Below are 16,004 nucleotides of genomic sequence, written 5' to 3'. Positions count from 1 at the left end.
GCTTTAGGGTATCATACTACACTTGTGAACTCGACACCCAGATTTAGGCATTGATAATGTTTCTTCAACACTATATCAGTCCTTTAAAATTTCACATGTGATTCTTGATTGCAAATTTACTTTTTGAGAAACACATTCATCTGTTTATCTGTTTCTTCTGCAATTGCACAACATATTGGCATATTGATGAAGTCTTCAGATTTTTGGTGATCAACCTATTCTGAAAAGATGTTTGAAATCTTTCATTCTACCTTATTTTTAGTATTGCTGTATTCTCCTGTCTGGTCTTCAACTGCTAACTTGCTAACTCTCATCCTAATTGGTTTGATAGAAAATTGTATTCTAGAAAATTTCTTTTGTTCCGTAACTGACATACAAACTACGCTATTTAATAGGGGTATTACTTTTGGCGTAGCTGAAATGACGAGCCATTAAAATTTAACGAGGGTTTACTACCCACACAGCTAGTTAGCGGGGGTAGGGGAGGGTAGTTTGAGCTCGCTTTGCTCTCGGCTCAGATGGTAGACGGACGCGTCCTCTCTCATCCTCGCCTCTCTCTTGGCAGCCATTAATGCGTTTTTGCTTTTTCTTTGACAGGTTTGTGTTTGAAGTTGGCCTCTGCAATTATGCGCACCTCTCCTGGATTACCTGAATTACCCTCACCCCCTTTGCCCTTACTGTAGAGGTCAATGGTGTGAAAGTAATAACAAGTGTGGTGAGTGTAGGGAGTGGTCTACCTCCCAGTGGGAGAGGTTTTCTCGGCGACGTAAGAAGAAGTCCAAGCGGGATATTTCTCCTTCGAAGGTTTCTTTGAAAGGAGAAAAACCCAAGGACTCTTCTTACGTTGCCCAAACCTCCTCCGAAGCTCCCACTTGATCGGTCTCTTTCGAGAGACCGTCGAGTGGTAGCGTAGACCATGGTTCTGTTTTCCAAACTCGGGGTTCAAGAGATGGCGTTGCCTCCCCTAGCGAGGCAGCTCCACACCTCTCCCCGGGGGGGAGGATGTGTCATTAACCAATCTTTTTCAGCTTTGGTCTTCCTTGGGGCTCGAGGGTTCGCCCTCCAAGGAAGCATTACTTGACATCATCCGAATGGGTGCTGCTGTCAAGCAATCGCCGACTTTGGCAGAGGTTGAACCTCTGTCAATTGTCGACGTTGTGGTGTCAGAGGTATCCAATGCGATATCTCCTAATACCTCTGTCTCTTCACATCCCGCAGTAGCTGAAGGCTTACTTTCTCCCGTTCCTGCTCAGTCAACGAGGGAGAAACCAAGTCCAACAGTCTCTCCTGCCAGTGTTTCTCTCCCTCGTGAGAGTTCACTTACAGAGACTCCTCTTTGGAGGACTGCAGGAGGTCAGCTTGCTGATCCAACGGCCCCCAGAGGGCGCATCCGTCTCAAGGCTCGCCTTCCTCTTCGCCAGAGAGGCCTTCCTTCACCTTTTAAAGCGGTGAGGAGGCGCCTCTTTGGTTCATCATCGTTGTTGCAGTCCGCCGCAGAGGACCCTCGTCAGCGTTCACCGACTGTTCCTGCTATGGTCCTGGACCTCTCAGCGGATCGCCCTTCGGTGGAAGGTCGTCCTTTCAAAGGACACGTCGACCTTTCACCCGACAGACCTGCTGACCTGCCGTCGCCGTTCCTGAGAGCTGATGCGCGCTACGCGCCTACGAAACCTGACTTGCATGGTTGTCGGGCATCGAACCCTGTTACAGTGCATCAAGGGCGTATGCGCCATCGCGCACATACGTCCCTTACGCGCCATGATGTACATGCTTGCCAACGTTCTCTTGCGCGCCAGGCTTTGCCTGAGGTAGCGCGCCACTGCGCGCCATCAACCTCCTGCGCGCCAGCGCTCGCCAACTCGTCAGCGCTCGCCAATGCGCCAGCGCTCTCCTGCGCACCAGCGCCCACGCACAGCGATCTCCTGCGCGCCCACGATCTTCGGATCGGGGCGCTATTGGAAGTCAAAGACTTCTACACACCAGCGCTCGCCAACTGCTGTCTTCAGCGCGCCATCGCACTTTCATGCGCAGTCACCCTCTCGCGCCCGCGCCCATTCTCTCCTACAGTTGCGCGTCCACATGCACAGGCTACAACTGCGCGCCCGCGTGCCAGGTGTATCTCTCCTGCGCGCGCCCTACGACATCTACTGGGGCTCGCGAACCTTCGCCCGCACACCCGCATGTTCAGCGACCTGATCCTGCTCGCGCGATCAGTCGCCTGCGCGCCCTCCTGTGTACCCACAGTCTCCCCCGCGCCCTCGCATTCGCCCCCCCGCGCATGCGTGCCCACGCATGTGCATCAGTTGTCTCCCGCTCGCGCACCCCAGCAGTCTCCCGCGTGCGATCCCCGGTATTTTCCATCACACGAGCACCATTACGCGCCCCCGCGCGAGCGTCAATACCCTCCCGCGAGCGTCGGTACCCTCCCGCGAGCAAGGCTGCTGGACAACGCACGGCAAGGTCGCCATCGCCACATTCCCCTCCCCGCAAGCGCTTAACAGCGCGCACTGTGGCGGAAGGGAAGCATCCAGAAAGGTCCAGGATTTCTTCTTTTCAGGCGAACCCCCCAATGGAAACTCCTCCCAGGGATCTGTCGATCCCTGTCCCTCCAGAGGGAGTGTCTGACAGCGCTGCTGTCAGTCAACAGCCATGGTTTGGTGCGCTAATCAGAGCAGTTACGCAGGCTTTCAAGACTGTTCTCTCTGAATTGGGGCACAGATCCTTGGCTGTTTCTACCCCTCTGAAGAAAAAAAAGAGGAGTTCCGGATGCGGTGACTTCTCCTAGAGCCAAGTTGACTCCTTGCAAGCCTTTGAGGCAGGTTCCTTCACCTCCCCAAACTTCTTCTCCTTCCTTGTCGGACAAGGACTTCCCGTCCTCGGGAGTCACGTGAGGTGAGACGTTCCCCCATCACACCAATGAGGGAAACCCCACCTCGCGTTGAAAAGTCTTCCCGGGTAGGGGCTGAAAAGAACTTGCCACCGTCTATGTTAGTCCTACATCCTTCCCAGGAAGGAGTCGAAGGACTCGAAGACGATGCCAAAATCATCGACAAGACTTAGGACGGAGCCAGCTAGCCACTCGGAGAACGTCCGCGAATCTCCCCAAGAAGAGCCTTTGGGGACAGGAGACTTCGCTGCGAGTCCAACATCCGGAGCAGAACTACAAGAGTCAGAGCATGCATTTTGGCAGGTTCTGACTCTGAGGGCTCTCAATGGGTTTGCGGACCCAGAGATCCCCCCTCAAGAGGGCAAAGACATGGTCTTGGACCACGTATTTGGCACTCAAAAACCTTCTAAGTCCAGTGCGTCTCTGCCCTGGTCTCGGGGTTATGAGTACCAGGGACAAGATCGCTGTTCAGCTCTCCGAGTTGTCCTCCTCCAACCGTTCCAGTGCCGGCAACAAGCTTCTCCCACCTCCTCGCTCACAGCAGAGGAGGTACTTTGAGATCTTGGAGGAGCCTTGTTTAGCTCTTCCTCTCCACCATTCGTTGGAAGAGCTTACCAGGGGAGTCCCTCTCGAGAGACTCTACAACCGGCAGGTCTCGTTCTCGGCAACCGAGATCCTTAACCAGGAGAAGGTTGCAAAGTGTGCTATGCAAGCCACTTTGTGGCTGGATATCTGGTTAGGGACCTTAGGTATCCTGATACGCTCTGAGGACTTCTCCAAAGAACGTACCAGGAAAGCTATGGAGACGTTCCTCCTCCTCAGGCACTCGCACGATCAAGTTTCTGGCCCACCAAGTCTCGAACTTGTGGGCAAACACCATCCTGAAACGTTGGGATGCGGTGGCTGAGAGGTTCCATCAGAAGGTCCCTAGCACCGAGATAAATAGGCTCAGGCATTCTTTCTTAGAAGGAATGAACTTGTTTGAGCCTAAGGATGTGGAACAGGCTGCTGAGAGGTGGAGGAAGTCCCACCAAGACTCCCTCCTGCATAGGGCTTTGACATCCAAGCCCTATAAGCCTTCAGCACCCCAGCAGTCCCGTCCGACCAAGACCACAAAACCGACGACAACAGTGAAAACAGTGGTGTCTAAGCCCTTTCCTGTCAAGGACAGGAAAGGCAAAAAGTCCTCCAGAGGAGGTAAGAATCCTAGAAGGAGCAGCCGAGGCCGCAAACACTAGGATTGGCAATCCCCCTGCATGTCCACCAGTGGGGGGATGCCTACAAAGTTGCGCAGACAGGTGGCAGCAACTCGGGGCCGATTCCTGGACGATTTCCGTAATCAGTCAGCGATCTCGCATCCCGTTCACAACATCTCTACCTCCCCTGACAACGAATCCAGTGTCATTGAGCTCCCTTGCCATGGGATCAGCAAGGGGGCAAGCCCTTCGGGCAGAAGTCCAGACCCTGTTGAAGAAGGGCGTTCTCCAAGAGGTCCTCAACGGGTCCCCAGGCTTCTTCAGTTGACTCTTTCTTGTAAAGAAGGCGTCTGGAGGCTGGAGACCAGTCATCGACCTCTCGGCTCAGAACAAGTTTGTCAAACAAACTCCGTTCAGCATGGAGACCGCAGACACGGTCAGACTTGCAGTGAGACCGCAAGACTTCATGTGCACACTGTATCTGAAGGACGCGTACTTCCAGATCCCAGTCCATCCGTCTTCAAGAAAGTACTTAAGGTTCAGCCTAGACAACAAGGAGTACCAGTTCAAGGTGCTGTGTTTCGGTCTCTCCACAGCACCGCAGGTTTTCACCAGAGTGTTCACCCTAATATCTTCGTGGGCACACAAGATCGGCATCCGTCTCCTCCGTTATCTGGATGACTGGCTGATCCTAGCAGACTCGGTGTCATCCCTTCTCCAACACCGGGACAAACTTCTGGGACTTTGCCAGGATCTGGGATCATGGTAAATCTCGAGAAGTCCTCTCTGCTTCCCACTCAAAGACTGGTATATTTAGGCATGGTTATAGACACCAATCTCGACAAAGCCTTCCCATCAGACGACAGGATAGCAAGGCTGAGGAAGGTCGCAAGCCCTTTTCTCAGACGAGAAGAACTTCCAGCCCAATTGTGGTTACGTCTCCTCGGTCACCTTTCATCTTTGGCTCGTCTAGTTCCCAACAGTCGCCTCAGGATGAGATCCCTCCAGTGGCGACTCAAGTCCCGGTGGAATCAAGGTTACGATTCCCCGGATATCATGATCCCTATGGGACCTGCGGAACGGACCGACCTCCAGTGGTGGGTGACAGACGAGAACCTACGAAGAGGAGTGGATCTTCTCGTCCTCCCCCGGATTTGATGCTGTTTTTTGGACACCTCAAAGAAAGGGTGGGGGCCCCACGTACTACACCACACTACCTCAGGCCTGTGGCCAGAATCAGAAAAGTGCCTCCATATAAATCTCCTAGAGATGAAGGCAGTCTTTTTGGCCCTTCAACAGTTCCAACAGTACCTGGCGGGTCACTCTGTGGTGGTGATGAGCAACAACACCACAGTAGTGGCTTCCATCAACAAACAAGGAGGTACCTTTTCAAGGCAGCTATCCCATCTTGAAGTAGATGCTGAGATGGGCCGAAGTCCACTCGATTCCGCTATCGGCACGTTTCATTCCAGGCAAGAGGAATGTGCTCGCCGACAATCTGAGTAGAGCGTCTCAGATAGTGAGTATCGAGTGGTCTTTGGATCATCTAGTAGCCAACAAAGTCCTGACTTTGTGGGGTTCTCCAACTGTGGATCTGTTAGCAACAGCTCTGAACTTCAAGCTTCCGCTGTACTGCTCCCCAGTCCCGGACCCCAAGGCTCTCTGGCAAGATGCCTTCCAACAACAGTGGGACAACATAGACGTTTACGCCTTTCCCCCGTTCTGTCTGATGAGGAGGGTGCTCAACAAGACCAGAACATCGGTCAATCTTTCGATGACCCTCCTAGCTCCGCTATGGCATCACGCAGAGTGGTTTCCGGACCTTCTGCAACTCCTAACGGAGCTACCGAGAGAGCTCCCGTCACGGCACAATCTACTCGGACAACCACATGCCAACATCTTCCACAAAGCCGTAGCTTCGCTACGACTTCACGCGTGGAGACTATCCAGCATATCCTTGCTGAGAGAGGATTTTCGCAACAAGTTGCGGTCAGGATGTCTGGACATCTGCGAAAGTCATCCGCAGCTGTCTACCAGGCAAAGTGGAAAGTCTTTTGTGGTTGGTGTCGTGGAAGGGGTATCTCTCCACTCGATGCCACTATTCCAACAATGGCGGAGTTCCTCGTGCATTTGCGGGAAGAAATGCTCCTTTCAGTCTCGGCAATGAAAGGCTATCGCTCAGCCTTAAGTCTAGCCTTCAGGCTGAAAGGAATGGACAGTTCTTCTTCGCTGGAACTTTCCCTACTCATACGAAGTTATGAACTTACCTGCCCTCAGGCGGAAGTGAGACCTCCTCCATGGAACGTGGTTCGGGTTCTCAGGTCTCTTAAGTCCTCCCTATGAACCATTACGCCAGGCTTCAGATCGCTACTTAACCTGGAAGACGGTGTTCCTACTAGCTTTGGTCGGCCAAGCATGTTAGCGAACTTCATGGTCTCTCGTATGACATCGCCCATTCAAGGGGATTGGGGGGAGGTAACGTTCAGATTCGTCCCTAAGTTCATTGCTAAGACTCAGAATCCTGGAGTAGCGGATCCTCGATTCGACTCCTTCCGGATTTCTATTCTCCGTTCTGTAACAGATGACCCAGATCATCTCCTACTATGCCCAGTAAGGAGTTTGAGGCTGTATCTTAAAAGAACAGCTGCAGTTCGTCCTCATGTGCCAGTCTTATTCGTTAGCACAGCGAGGACTAAGAGGAAGGTCACCAAGAACACCATCTCGGCATGGATTCGTAGGGTGATTCATCTGTCCCTGAATCCAGATCCTCCTCCGTCACGTCGACCTGGAGCACATGATGTCAGGGGTGTAGCTACGTCCCTGGGCTTCAAAAAGAATTTTTCAGTGATGCAGGTCCTTCAAGCTGGGGTGTGGAAGCGTCGGACAACCTTCACAGCCCACTACCTGCAAGACTTGACCCACAGGAGGCTTGATACGTTCTCTATCGGCCCTGTGGTGGCTGCACAGCAGCTGGTTTAAAACCTCAAGCTCCTTATTGGACAAGTAGCAGAAGGTTGAGGGCATTGTTACCCAGTTTTAGTCTGCATGAATGAAAAGGTTTGACTGGCCCTTATTCTTTTCTTCATCATCCCCTCTCTTGGGGAAAGCAGCATCCTGGGTTCTCTGCATAGCTGACCTCAAACCACTGCAGGTAAACCATGTTTCCTTGTGTTCCTAGTATTAAGTTAATACTGTCACGTCTCCATACCCTGACGAGGTGGTATTGGGAGAGTCCTAGTCTACAAGTTTCCATCTAAAGAACTTCAGATCAACTTCCTAGGACAAGTCACACTTCGTTATGCCTTCACACACAGCTTGCGTAGGCCGCAGTCCTTGCGTAGCAAGGTTCTAGCGAGGTGCAGGGACTCCTTATTTCTTGAGTGTACGACTCCACGGGCAAATCCAAAAAGCCAGTACTGGCTGGGACGTCCACCCTTCCTAATGGGTGAGTCACCCCTATTAAATAGCGTGGTTTGTATTTCAGTTACGGAACAAATGACAAATTCGTAGATAATTTGTATTTTTCCTAACTATACAAACCTTAGCTATTTAATCAAACTTGCCTGCCAGCCCTATCCCCCTTGAAGTCCTACCTCCAAGCAAAGTGAGCTCAAGCACAGGTGTGTGTGAGGGGGGGATAGCAAGCTACCCTCCCCTACCCCCGCTATCTAGCGGTGTGGGTAGTAAACCCTCATTAAATTTTAATGGCTCGTCATTTCAGCTACGCCGAAAGTAATACCCTATTAAATAGTTAAGGTTTGTATAGTTAGGAAAAATACAAATTATCTACGAATTTGTCATATTTCAGATCTTTGATATTAATCTCTGGTACCGTGTTCAGTTAGTTCTTTGTGCATGTTGCATAAAATATTTCACATTTCTGACAATCCTTTGCATACTTTGAGTTTTCTAAGTTTTATTCAACCACCACACAAGTCATAGGTGAGGGTTAAAGTTGGTACTCAATGTGCTAGCAAGGGGGCGTGGATACCCTGCCACCTGCCAGCAACCACTGATACTGTACCTCATCATAATTTTAAAAGCAGAGTCCAGCTATGCTGAACTTCTACACATTCCTATTAAAGAACTTGTGTTTGTATATAGCTGGGAAAACTACAAAATACTTTAAAAATTGTGATTTGTCCTATTCAGTAAACATTCTACACATACCATTGGATTCAGTTCAGTATGTATACTGTCGTGGATACAGTACAGTATAGACATAGTGAATGTAAACTATATAAACTATTTTCAATTCCTTTTTAAGATTCTGAACATTTAAGAACGGAATAAGTAATATTTTAGTCATTAATTAGAGGCACCAACAAATTATAAGTGGGAGCCTGAAATTGTTGAAAACTAGAACATTTTATAATTCTTTTATTTTATTTTTACAGATAGGAATAGTGACTGACATTACAATACAGTACTAAGATTTGAGATCAGAGTAAAGAAACCATGAAAGTGCTGTTTGTTTTAAGAGGTTTATTACATTCTTATAGAGGACAAATGGATACTCTAAAACTTCATGAATCATTTATATTTCAGCCAATGGATATCTTTATTCTTAATAACTAGGTCGCAATATCCATAGTGAACTATCACACAAATCATCTGCTACTAGTTTTATTTATTTTTTTTAAGAAATTAATTTTTTATTAATGCATTAATAATAATGATAGAGTAATATATTACTTTAATATTTTGGTTTTATTGGAATTTTAATGTATTGGATGAATTTCTTGCGAAGGCATAAATCGGTAACTTTTTATGGTAACGCAGAATTTGACATCTTTCTTGCCGAGACAGATTGCCAAGGAAGAATTTTATATCTTTCTTGCTTAGGCAGAATTTGATACTTCTTGCTAAGGTAGAATTTGATATCTTTCTTGCTAAGGCAGAATTTGATGGCTTGAGCACCAGTGAGCAGTTGATAACGGTTGCTGCATTCGATTATTTATGGCACACGAGCTATTTGGGAGAAGTTTATCATAAGAAGGATATTTAGTATTTAAACTTTTAAGGCTTAGTATTTTTTTTAATCCCAATTAAATTTTGTACACATTCAAATGGAATTTCTTATTGTTCTTTGTAAATATCAAATATGCTTATGTGTTTCAGCTTCAAGACATTGCCTCGTTGAGTTGAAAGTGGAATACAGAAATATTTACCAGATATTTATTTAACTACAGTACAAATATTACAAAATCAAGCTTGTTCTATTTACACATCAGAATACTGTGGTAAGGTGTGTATGTGAAAGTTTTGATAAATTTAATGTGCATGACGAGAAAGTGTGATAAATTTTCTTACAGATGTTGATATAGCATTAATACCTAGAATACTTTTACAGTATAGGGTAGATTAGGTGGATATGTTTACTGTATCTAAAGGCTGTCATCGTATAATAATTAAGCCTTGAAACTCTTAACTTTTCACTTGTGAGGTAAGAAGTAAATTGCAGGAATGTTAAGGGAATCCATTATGGGCAAAGCTCCTCCACTACTTATGAAGGAAGGGGTATCCTAGATGAAATATATGGAGGTTGTGGGAGTTCAGGATCAGGGAAACTTAATTGCAAGTGGATAGGATGATGCCTCTTAGATAAGATTAAATTAGGATACAAGTTTCGAATGGCCTTTTGGCCATTTTTATTTTTGAAGTATAGGGGTAGGCCAAAGGTCAGGAGCAAAGACCCATCTTTCAAAAAGGTGAAGAATGCTGTAACTCAAGGGAGATTAGTTTAGGATGCATCTCATTTGGATGACTTCTTGTAATTTCTTCTCTCTATTAACAAGTCGCAGGAGCTGTATATTTTCCCTAGTCTGTTCATTTGCACTTATAGTTTAAGCATCATTATTTTTGGTTTTTAATTTTTATTTTTTGCAATACAAAATCCTAACCTTTCAGCTCTTTACTATGGAGATACATTTCGGCGACAGCTGAAGCTATCCGTAAAACTTTTAGCGAGTGGTTATTCCCCTCCGCTGGTTAGCGGTGGGTTAGTGGGAGGTAGACCCACCACCCTGTTCATACGCAGTAGACAACACAAGCCACTTGGCATTTTGGCTTGAAAGAGAATGGACGTTATCTGATCTCCACTGCTTTACTCGGGTTTCAACACCTATTAAAGGAACAAGTGGCCTAAAATTGTAAACCTTTCCTTTTTCTAGTGTGATATGTGTGCATTCTGATAAAAGCGTAACTTTTCGGAGCTAGACGACGTGGGGGTTAAACAAATTTTACTGCTCCAGCCCCCCCACCCCCCCCCCCCCCCACCCCCCCGCCGTCGTGTCCTTAGGACACTTTGCAACCTCGGACCAGAGCCTAGGGCTTCTACGTCAATCAGAGTAGAATCCGCCAGGTTGCCGCCCATCCAGCCCCCCCCCCTCTCCCTTAACGGGGAAAAAAGTGAGGTTGGACAACCCTCCCCTATTCAGTCGAGACAAAGTATGTCTGATTTCCTACAAAGCACGCTTGCAGAGGTACTCGCAAAAGTTGATCAGATTGACAAGCATGGCAAAAAGGGAGCAAGCGAAGTATTCAATTCTTACATTCAAATGGGCTACCCCTCTCGTATTCGCATACTGCTCTCAGCCAACAAACCTAATTCCTCGCTCATCATTTCAAAACTTTTGTTTTTAATCAAATTAAAGCGTATGAGTCTAATGAGTCTAAGACTATGCTAGTTTTAGCGCTCTACAAACAGGAGGGGCATCACGCGCATACACTCAACACTCAAGTTATCTGTACATACGAGCACACAGACTAGTTTCTCGTCAGCGAACACCTCTTCAGCATTCGCCTTGTCAGTGCTCAACCCCATCGACGAGTTCCTGACAAGTGCACACTTGCCTCGCCAACACTCGCCTTTTCAGCAAGGCTTTGATCAGCGCTCGCCTAATATTCAGTGGGTTTGCCATCAAAGCGCTCCGGTATAGCGCTCGCCTTTATTGAGCGCTCATATAGAACATCCTGGGGAGCAATCACCTATCCATAAGAAACAGTGAACAGCAAAGACAGTTTCTTTTGCGAAAGATAAACCGTGGAGCCAGGAAGTAGTGCAACGTTAAAAATGAGTGGTCTCAGGACCAGCTCATCTGCCTCTACCAACCCAGAAAAGTATTCCAGTAATTCTTCTAGATCCCCAAATTCCTTGGAAAGGAGTTCCCCTCCTTTTGTTCCAAGACAAAGGAGTTAATAACAGTTCCTCCGCCCCACCAAAACCTCTCTCCCCCGCGTATCACGTAAAGATATGAATAATATCTACATTCTAAGCCTGCTACCACCAGCCAGGGAGAGATTGTGCATTATTCTGATCATCCCTCGGAAACATTAGGCATCGGCGAGCAATTACTCCTCCTCTGGGAGATTCTTTCGATCAGAGAACGAACAAGGGCTTGAGATCTCTGTGATAGATCCGTCTAACAGACAACTATTAAGTTAATCCCATTGATCTGGATTCGGTAGTTCCGAGTCCTTTGGCACCTAAAGATCCCCCACCAAGTACAGCTCCCTTCAAGGACACAAGGCCGACAGAGAAAGTAAGGAAGGAAATTTTTCCATCCGCCCAAAAGAACAGAAGGATACCCAAATGGTAGCAAAGAACTGAGCCTCGAATTTAGAGTGAAGAGCGTCTGAGGACCATCCCACGAACCATAGACTGCCTTCAACACAACCAGAACATAGTAGCCTACCTCGGAGGTCTCACACCTTATACTTGGACAAGGAAGAACCTTTTGATGACAGTTCAGACCATTCCGAGGGCAATCTCCCCTTGAACAAAGAGATGCAAACCATGTCTTCCTCCAGGTCGTAGTTTGTATTAGGAAAGTAAATAACTTGGAGGAACCAGTTCTTGCTCCAGTCGAGGGAAAGGACACAGTCCTCGACCTCTTTTACGACACTCCTAGACCAACCAACGCTAAGGTAGACTTACCTTGGTCAAGGAGGGTTAGGGGTGCCTTGAGGTGACCCTATGCTTGTGTGGCAGGGGATTCTCAATCCTTACGAGTGATTCATTCCTCCCGTGTACAGTACTTCCTCTATCTTATGTCAGACAGAAGTAGTTTTACAACATTGTAGAAGATGCCACATCTTTCCCTCTGGATCCGGCAATCCTAGCCCTGAGGTCAGGGGCATTAGTATGTCCGCGACATTAAAAAGAACTTCAATGTGACACAGGTCTTACAGGCGGGCATGTGAAAACTTCAATCTACTTTCACCGACCATTACCTGCAAGACGTAACCCACAAGAGCCTTGACACACACTCCATAGGTCCTGTGGTGGCTGCACAAAACATGATCTGTAACAGATCAGCTCCCTCATAGGGCAGGTAGCAGTCGGTTGAGGGCAGATGTTACCCGGTTGTAAGTTAGTATGAATGTGTGTATGACTGGCTTTTTCGTCCTTCATTCTAGTCTTCTGACTGTTGGGGGGTATCATCGTCCCTTGTGTTTCCTTATACTGTATATGCATGTACAGTACTGTATATTATGTCCCCAATCTCTCGGCAAGGCGAGACTTGGGGTAACGTCCAAGTAAGTACAGTAGTATGGCCCCAAGTCAGGCCATACCTGACGAGTCTGATTGCTTAGCCCTCGCACCTACACACAATTGCTCAGGTCGTTATCTCTCATTGGGAGTTAGCGAAGTGATAGGTTGTGCTCTTCAACAGCTCATGCGAAGAATGAGTCACACCTCTGGTCAGTGACCAGCCAGTTGGTATTGGACTGCCACCCACCTAAAAATTAGTCTCCATAGTATTGTAAAGAGCTGAAAGGTTTGTATTTGGTGCTGGAACAAATAACAAATTTGTAAAAAAATTTTATTTTTCCCAATCATACAAACCTGAAGTTCTCTACACTTACTGGCCTGCCTTCACCTACCCCCAGGAAGTTCTGCCTGCAATTGTAAAGTGGCTTGTGTTGGCTACTGTGTGTGTGAGCAGGGCAGTGGGTCTACTCCCAGCTCCCCCCCCCCACTGACCACTGGAGGGGAGTAACACCTCTCTCAAAGTTTTACAGCTGGTTTCAGCTGTCGCTGAAATGTATCTCCATAGTAAAGATCCTGAGTCTTGTATAGATAGGAAAATTATTTCTAAATTATTTACTTTTCTCTTTCCAAATTACCTTGGTTTCCTGCTTAATTCCCCCATAATTGTGAAAAAGGTATGTGCAGAGGAAAACACATTAATTTTTCCAACATCGATGACACAAAATTCATATACCACAAGTAAACTACATGTAAATCTACTGTCAGCAACTTAGCTAATGGTAACTTAGGTGAAACCAGGATCTTATTTTATTCAAGATGAGTAAGGAAAATTTGATAAAGTTAACACTTTACCCTTTATTTTGTTTTTTACCAGATGTCTCGTGAAGAGAAGGAAAAGCTTCTCTCGGAGAAGATGGAGAATATAAGAAGGAAAAATGAGGAGCTCCGTAAGCGGCACGAGGTATGTGAGGACTTCTTAAAATATTATGGAAGTTTTGGAGGTTAATCCCTATAGGGAGTGTTTGTAATGATAAATTAATGTACAAATTCAAGAGGAAGGCATTGGTATTTTCAATTCTGATGAATAAAGGTAATCTCCTGCATGGTGGTGGTACAGTGTAATCTCTTTTGTTGTTGCCTAAATTTCTTGTAAGGGTATCAGTCTAAGTTGTTCAGATGGTGACTTTCAAGCCTGACAACTATTTTGACATAAAAAATTGCAACCTTTAGATAGTATATGTGACATAACCTATAATGGTCAAAATGTCATCATGGAAGGGGATTACCATTAACTGTAGGCTGGAAATTTTATGCTTAATTTGTTAAGACAATAGCTACAAACTTGACAGAATACAGTAATATGAATAAATACTGGAGGTACTGAATTAAGTTTTGTGTACTCTATTATATTTGTATCAAAGGATAAAGTAAACTGTGGTCTGTCTGTGTTACTATTATCTCTAGACAGACAGATTTGTTTTTATTATCCTTTAGTAAAATATGACAGATTCTTACCTGAAACTATTTGTACAGGAGTGATAATTAAAAAAAAACTGTGTTCTTCATTTTTTTTAATGTAACTGCTTAAGTATTAAATTTATTATACTGTATGTATTATCTTTCTAATGATTTGACAGGAAATTGAAGCTGATAAGAAGAACGCTGATAAAATCAGCTCTACGGTTACTATGGACAAAGTGAAACCATACGTTATGAAAGCTCCAAGAGCACGCCCTGAAAAGTCTGAAAGACCTCGAGAAGCCCAAGAACATCCTTCCATTCCCCGTCCGTCTGATATTATGCCAACCAGACAAAGACTCTCAGAGGTGAGTGTTTTGTGAGAATAAATTTAATCCTTCCAAATCCCCTGTTCATCATATACTGCAGGTGTAGCAGTGGGTTTTAATTTGAGTTACTGCACTACAGTCTTTACTTAAGGTGCTCCTTCACCTCAAGTTGCTCTTGCTTTATATCCTTCTGCAGTACTTTATTTCTATTCCTTATAACTATCTTGCTGTCCAACATCTTTAATCAGTTACTTTAGGGTAGTAGGCTGGCCAAGGCACCAGCCACCCGTTGATATACTACGCTAGAGAGTTATAGAGTCTGACTGGTCAGAAAGTGCTACATTGGATCCCTCTCTCTGGTTACGGCTTGTTTCATCTTTGCCAACACATACACAGAATAGTCTGGCCTATTCTTTACACATTCATCTCTTCTACATACTTGACAACACTTAAAATTATCAAACAAATCTTATTCTCTCAAGAGGATAACTACTGCACTGTAATTGTTTAGTGGCTACTTTCTTCTTGGTAATGGTAGAAGAGACTCTCTAGCTATGGTAAGCAGCTCTTCTAGGAGAAGGACAATCCAAAATCAAACCATTGTTCTCTAGTCTTGGGTAGTGCCATAGCCTCTGTACCATCTCTTCCACTGTCTTGGGTGAGAGATCTCTTGCTTTAGGGTACTCTCGGGCACACTATTCAGTCCCGTTTCTCTTCCTCTTTTTATTTCAAGTTTTTATAGTTTATATGTGAAGGATTTATTATAATGTTGTTAATATTTTTAATTCTCTTGTAGTTTTTCCTTATTTCATTTCATCATCGAGCTATTTTCCCTGTTGGAGCTCTTGGGCTTATAGCATCCTGCTTTTCAGACTAGGGTTGTAGCTTAGCAAGTAATAATATAATAATAATAATAGTACAACTGCAGGGATTACCTCCAGTTGCACTTGGGTGCTGAATGGCCATGCAGACCCCAGTTCCTGGCTATATATGCCAAATTTATAAATCCAATAATAAAACTATGACTTAGTTTGGAGGTTTACTAAGGAGATTATTGAATTAGATACCAATTTGCATACTCTAATTTGGTTTTTCTCTATTGAAACCTTCATGATATCAAATTGGAGATTCTAACATGAAGAACAGCTAAAAAATCTCATAATGTATATTATTATTATTATTATTATTATTGTTTTTCATTGTTCATTATTCAATAGCCCAGTGAGGAAAGGAAATAAGGAAATAAATAAGCTGGGTGAAAAGAAATGAAAAAATTATGATAAAATATTTTAAGAACAGTAAAAAACATTAAAACAGGTTTGTTCCGTAACCAAAATACAAACCACGCTATTTACATAGGGTTTACTTTCGGCGTAGCTGAAATGACGAGCCATTAGAATTTAACGAGGGTGTATTACCCCTGCGCTAGTTAGCAAGGTGGTAGGGGAGTGGTAGCTAGCTACCCCTCCTCCCCTCACACACCGGTGAACTACTTCACTTTTGGCTCGGACAATGAATAGACGTCTCTGTCCCGTCCTCGCATGGCAGCCATTGTTTTGTCTTACTTCATTACTTACTTTTCTTATACTTAATATATATGTAAACATTCTTATGTTTATGTATATATTTGAGTATAG

The 16,004-nt window shown here is 45.5% G+C and overlaps 2 protein-coding genes across 5 annotated transcripts in view; one reads left to right on the top strand and one right to left on the bottom strand.

The window, feature by feature from the left end:
* Window positions 1–16,004, bottom strand: part of LOC137633245 (uncharacterized) — a 186,140-nt gene that overhangs the window by 63,700 nt on the left and 106,436 nt on the right.
* Window positions 1–16,004, top strand: part of LOC137633255 (coiled-coil domain-containing protein 9-like) — a 108,644-nt gene that overhangs the window by 19,070 nt on the left and 73,570 nt on the right. For 2 of the 4 annotated variants that reach the window (XM_068365459.1, XM_068365456.1), the window contains exons 3-4: window positions 13,455–13,541; window positions 14,218–14,406. In XM_068365459.1, the coding sequence (XP_068221560.1) occupies window positions 13,455–13,541; window positions 14,218–14,406 (276 nt within the window). Of the gene's footprint in view, window positions 1–9,204; window positions 9,332–13,454; window positions 13,542–14,217; window positions 14,407–16,004 lie in introns of all 4 variants that reach the window. The other 2 variants (XM_068365458.1, XM_068365457.1) reach the window with 2 other exon arrangements.

This window comes from Palaemon carinicauda, chromosome 42 (assembly GCF_036898095.1).
Source record: "Palaemon carinicauda isolate YSFRI2023 chromosome 42, ASM3689809v2, whole genome shotgun sequence".
NCBI classification, from domain to species: Eukaryota; Metazoa; Arthropoda; class Malacostraca; order Decapoda; family Palaemonidae; genus Palaemon; species Palaemon carinicauda.
This window is presented reverse-complemented; position numbering and strand designations above follow the sequence as displayed.